Source organism: Prionailurus bengalensis, chromosome E1 (assembly GCF_016509475.1).
Source record: "Prionailurus bengalensis isolate Pbe53 chromosome E1, Fcat_Pben_1.1_paternal_pri, whole genome shotgun sequence".
NCBI classification, from domain to species: Eukaryota; Metazoa; Chordata; class Mammalia; order Carnivora; family Felidae; genus Prionailurus; species Prionailurus bengalensis.
Genome location: NC_057347.1, coordinates 35,632,154 through 35,638,153, shown reverse-complemented (window position 1 = coordinate 35,638,153; position 6,000 = coordinate 35,632,154). Strand labels below are relative to the sequence as shown.

Genomic DNA, 6,000 nt, shown 5'->3' with positions numbered 1-6,000 from the left:
GAACACGTAGGGCGTAGCCCCCTCCCATTACTTGCCTCGGCAGAGGTGGGAGCCTGATCCCTCATCAGGATGTGGACTGTGGGACAGATACTCAAGACGGACAAGACACCAGGAGATGCTGGGAGCTCACGGAGGAAGCTCGAGATCAGGGAGACGAGACAAATCCCCATCGACGGACATTTCAAATATCATCTCTGCAAGTTAAGGATCAAACGAGGCCTTACGGAACTCAGACCCACGAAACCAGCCAGGTGAGTGGAACAAAAGACCAGAGATACCACACGGTACAAAATAGTAATTATTTATATTTTCAAAAAGAAAAAAATTAACATTTGGAAGTTGTCCCCTGTAGGAAAGGGGTGAAGTGGAAGGGACGGGACTGGCTCCTCTGCAGGTGGCAAGTCAGGTGCAAACAGCTGAGCAATCTGGGCTGGGATTCTTGTCACACGGCATTAATAATAAAATCTCCTTTTCTCTTCTTTTTGTTCTGTTTTTGTTTTGTGTTTTGTTTTTTTAGAAAAGGGGGGGGGGAGGAGGGAGGAGAAATAAAATCAGAGAAAAAGGCCAAAAAACATTTTCCACAATATCTAAAAACCGAGAACCACGGTTCTTGTCAAGACAGTAGGAATTCTGGATGAATTGTTTTTTCCAGTTTTCAACACCAATAAAGGTTTTTTTGCAAAAGCCACCACATCAGACACTCATCTTCCAGCTCAGATAACCTCCTTCCCCTTTCGCCTTCACTTGTTTTTCATGAAAGGATAAAAGGATGTATTCCGTTCTCGCAAACAGTAAGTGCTAACAACAAGAGGGCTCTGCTGACACACTCGCACGGTGGTGAAGAGCTTTCACAAACATCCGAGTTTCCGCACAGTTGGATGGACTACGATTTCTCTCAACATAAATACTACCTGGGATCCACAAACTGATTTTTGAGAAATTCTGCAAAGATCCTTTCTTCTTGCCTTTTCTTTTCCCTTCTCTTAAAACTAAATGTCTTTTTTTTTTTTTTCTTTTTTTTTCCTTTTTGCTCCAGGCACCTGACAATTTGTTCTGCTCAGTCAGATGCAGACAGGTTTCTCCGAAGTGCCACCGCCGGGACGTCCTCAGGGTCGGCGCCTAAACTGAATCCCCACAGTGTCAAACTCGGCCGGGCCAAAGGGAACACAGTGACGCAGCAACAGGGTTTTCATTAGGTTGGACAGCCCCAGGCCCCGGGCCCTTCCCTCCCCCCGTTTCCCCCAAGGTTACTTAGTGCTGTTTTAAAAGTCTGGGGGCCACGATGCAGTCTTTCGCCCCCGCAACGAGTAAAAGCTCCACAGATCGCGCTGTCTACCCGGTGGTCACGGGCAGCAACAGCGGCTGCTGCTTCAGGAAAATGAACGGAGTCTTACAACAGGCAGGATCTTAGGACTGCTTCAGGCGCTTGCGTGGGGGTCCCAGGAAAGGGCACTGTGCTGAAGCCAGAGAGCGGTACGCCTCAGCCACCAAGTGGGGATGTGACACCACCATCGACTTCCACCCAGAGGTCTCCAGGACATCCGAAGCGTGACTAGGAGGAACGTGGAGAGACGGGTTACCAAGGGCACGCGAGCAAGAGGGAGCAAACAGCCACCTGGGCGGTCTAACTTCCCGGCGGCCACCGCAAAGCCTGTCTCTGCCGAACGCTTAGGCAGAACCCTTAACGTACGCTGAGTTCGTCAGACAGCGGGCCGACGGGTGACCGGGCTGTGGCTGCTGCGACTCTGAAATCCTGGGTTTTGAGCCCCGCTGCTCTCAGATACAAAAGGTGAGATGTTCCTCAGGCTCTTCTCTGCTTTATCAATGCTCTTGAGACTGACTGGTGACGCTGCTGATACAGAGAAAGAGCAAGGACTCTCTCCGTCAGGCAGCTCTGAGCTCCTGAGCTTCCGTGTGGCTCTGCCGTTTTCTAGTCCCTGACCACAGAGCAGATCACGGCCTGGGGCCTGATGGCTCAAAAAGGAGGGGATCATAACCACACTCTACGGACCGGTTAACATCTAAAAAGCACCACGCCAAGTGTCCAGCACAGAGCGAGCGGTCCCTAGAAGGAACATTTAAGGGTCTCTTCTCTCCCACTTTTGCCACGACTGGTCAACTCCTTTGAAACAATCTTATAAACAGACTTAGTGGAAGCGGATTCCCGTTTTGGGGCATTTTCTGTGCCGAGTAACGTTCACTCATCTACCCGGCAACCTCTTAGACCCGCCCGAGCCCAGAACTGCTGCTTGTGAGGGTTTTTTAAGGCCTGCTTCCCCTCTTTGGGTTTTCCCTAACTTTTGTTCTGCAACGGGCGAGAGAGCCAGGACATGCCCCACTGAGAATTACTGCAGAAAGTAATACGGCCAGGTCACTTATCGTTCGGGTGAAGGAACAGATGTACTGGAACGAACACTTCTTTCTCCGAACGGTATTTAACAACCTCAACTGCTGATTACCCCTTCCGTTTGTCCCCATTCCACAATCCACTGCTGGGTGCATTTTACTAACTCCTACAAAACATACTTGGGTTCTCCCGGAGATCTACATGCCCTCTATTAAAGCCTTGAGTGTGCAGCGAGGACACTGCTGTTTGGGGGACACAGCTTTTCCAGGCCAGCAACTTATCGTTTTCATCATTTCCCATCACTGCGAGGAAGTAAGATGCCTCACTCACCAATCGCATTAGCCCCGGGAGAGCAAAACCATCTTCCAAACTGTCAAGCTGGAGGGAAAGATGAAAACCCTCTACTTACTACTAAAAGGGGTTAATGAAGCTACTTGCCCGTTTTCCTCACTAATTCAAAGTCTTTCTCGTCTCTCTAGCTACCCCAACTATCTTGAAAGAACATCTTTGAAGATGCCAACTCACTAGTTGATGAAATCCACTGCCTGAGTTTTCAACTGATCCGCGCTGTGGAGGTCAGCCAGGATGAGAATTTCTGCGGCGTTCTCCACGGAGAGGTTACTGCAGAGGGCATCCTCACACATGACCTTCAAACGCTCCAGGGCATACTGTAAAACACAAGCGCCGCGGCCGTCAGAGCGGGAACGGCTCCGGCCGCCGCTACTGAAGCCGTTTTCTTCAGCTGCACCATCATGGATTCCTGAACAAAACCGCACGGCCCGTGAGAAGGCTACTCCTGCAATTATAAAACCTAACCATGCCCCCAAGGCTGGAATGAAGACAGCTGAAATAATGTGCCTGGCTGCCATTCAAGTCCTCAAGTCTGCCTATTAGAAAGATGGCAATTACAGAGTAGACCCCCAACCTCAAGTTCACCCTGCCCCAAGTAGGATGCAAGTGTTCCTTAGACCACCGCCACCCACCCTCCCTCACCACGAGGCATAAAACTCTGCTTCAGGCCAACAGGACATCACGTTTGGCATTTCTGCCATCCTTTATTCGGAGCCAAACTAGGGCGAGGCACAGCCCTTTCTACGCGGGCACGGTCACCAGCCCGGCGGGGAAGCCCAACGGGCCCATCAGGCTGTGAAAAGGAGCCCTGCGGTGACTTTCAGCAGCGTCTGCACCACTAGTTGGGCCTCGATGAGGGTCAACCCAAGGCCTCCTTTGAAAGAGAAAGGGATAAATGGGTCCTCTTTACTGGGGCTGAAGTTAAGATTCTCAGGGCAGAAGGACAAAGTAACAGAGACCCTGGATCCTGTTCCGATCTAAAAGCTTCCTATTTTCCAGAGTAAAGGGTATAAATGTCCCGGAAGTGAAGGTCTAGGTTAATACTGGGCACATCTGACCTAGCTGATCTGTTCTGATGCCGCTGGACTACATGCTCTCAAATAGGAGATTATGAACATAACTAAGGAACTTCAGCAGCGAGGAGGAAGGGATAAAAGGAGGCACAAAATAAAGTGTAGTTAATCAGTTCACAGGAGAATGGTTTGCTTTACGGGCAGCCACGATCTCCGTATAGGTCCCACCTTGAGGACCTCAGAACGCAATGACACAACACTCCTTGAGGCCGAGTCGTGGCAGTCAGACCAAGATAATTTCATTTTTACGAATCCTGGGTGAGGAGGCATATCTGTTGGCACTGTGATCTCCTGCAGCCAAAAGAGAGTTTCATTGGTTTTGGTGCAGCTTTAATTTTTTACATTTGAGTAACTGGAAAACAGTTTCCATGGAAAACAGGAATGACACTAGACAAGCAAGAAATGAGGTGGCCGTTTTTGTTTTAAAAGGCTGCAAAAGGTTGAGTAGATGGTTCAGTCTTTATACAGTGCTGCACAGAACATTCCTCTTACCCTTTCTCGATGCCTTCTTTTAAAAAGGACTTTTACTGTGAACAATTCTGATCCCTACTGCATAATTAGACAAAAGTAGCCATTCTTGTCCCTTAAGGGACAAAGTTTTTTTTTTTTTTTTTTTCTTAATTATGCTTCTGAAAAACCTGCCTAATGGTTGTACTTACCCAAGAGATCGAAATTGTGTCTCCCAGGCCTGGCCGACGTGTTTTGTTTTGTTTTTGGTCTAATTACACATGTCCCCAGGAGACTGGAAAGGCTCAGAAGAAGCTGTTTCAGCCTCTTGGGTAAATTCTAGATGTTTAGATCCTTCCATGAAGGATTTCTTATTCTGTTTTCCTGAAGCTCACAACAAGGTGCAAAGGTAAAAATATTTTAAAATAAGCTTGGCGCAGAGACTGTCTAATGGGAAATTCTGAATGGAATTTGAAAATGCACCTTCGCTTACTTCTCATTCACAAATTTAAAGCACTGCTGCGATTCAATTACTTTATCTTTTAAAACTGTAAGTTAACGGCACTGTACTGAAAATACCATCCACAGAAGGTCAATTCAGGCTGATCCCCGCGCTCCGTGCGCTCACAGGGGCTTCCCCCGTCGGCTCTCTGGCCGAGGAGCAGGAATGGACACCCAGGAATGCCGCAGGTGTCAGACCCTGGCTCTGAGAATATCCACCGCTGAGCCTTGGTATTTCCGTCTAAAAAGTGGGCCTTTTGATACTGCTCGTCCTTACGGGAGCTAGAAGACGAGAGGGATAAACAATCTGGTGCGTGTAAACTTCACCGAAAATCAGAGGGCGGGTGAGGCACACTCATTATAAACTCATGTGTATAAAAAGCTGTGTCTTCTGCTTCCCCAGAGTTCACAGTGTGTATTTCTTATTGCCTCCACTGAAAGCAAGATTCCTGTGGTCAGAGCTGAGCTGGCTAGACTGGGAGGGCATGGCATGTTCACAGTGCTTAACTGTATTAATAAAATCTCGAAAGGTTGATAAGAAGGATACAGCTATTATTCAATCGTTTTCATCAGTAGCACCGATTGGGTTTACATGCCTCATCCTCTACAAACACTCCGAAGAGCGGATCAATAGAGATAAAGCTTCCACTGTAAAAACAAGTACTTCCTCTGTTCCCAAGGTGCAAAGCAAGGTGGAAGGAGACTATTCCTATGGGCCAATCCCGAGAAGGCTCTAGTGCCCTTTGGTCTGAGCCAGCTCTGCCCTCGGATGGGTGCTGCAGCATCGTGGCAGGAAGCGGCAGCACTTCCGGCAGGGAACCGTCCTTCTCACAGGGTCTACTGCTGGCCAGGTTTAAGGCCTTTTAAGGAAAACTTTCACAGGACGAATAGCCACCCAACCCCCCAGCTTGTATTTCCTCAGACCGCAGGGCCTTGGAGGACAGGTTACCGAGCTCTTTCTGATGTATCTACACAATGAAAGTCAGTCTCCCAAAGTGTGTTTTGGGGGCCACTAATCCCCACCGGACCCTGAAGGAAAGGATTCCAGGGTTAACTAAATTAGAGAAATGCTATCATATTCTTTTAGATAACTCACAGCGCACATTAACGTAGTAAAGATTCTGAGAAATCCTGCAGTGAGACAGCAACACACAAAAACCTCAATTTGACTTGTTTAAACTCAGTGCTTCATTAACATTTCCCCCCAACCTTATTTTGAGAATCACTGGCCTGTTTTGGTCATCACCTTATTTCCTTGATTCGAAGACCCATATTTTAATT

General features: G+C 48.2%; 1 protein-coding gene across 2 annotated transcripts in view; it reads right to left on the bottom strand.

The window, feature by feature from the left end:
* Window positions 1-285: 285 nt before the first annotated feature.
* LOC122485392 (speckle type BTB/POZ protein) overlaps window positions 286-6,000 on the bottom strand; it is a 67,888-nt gene continuing 62,173 nt past the window's right edge. For both annotated transcript variants that reach the window (XM_043584126.1, XM_043584127.1), the window contains exons 9-10: window positions 2,873-3,015; window positions 286-1,552 (exon numbers count right to left, since the gene is read on the bottom strand). In XM_043584126.1, coding sequence (XP_043440061.1) covers window positions 1,408-1,552; window positions 2,873-3,015 — 288 coding nt within the window. In that variant the 3' untranslated portion in view covers window positions 286-1,407. The remainder of the gene's footprint in view (window positions 1,553-2,872; window positions 3,016-6,000) is intronic.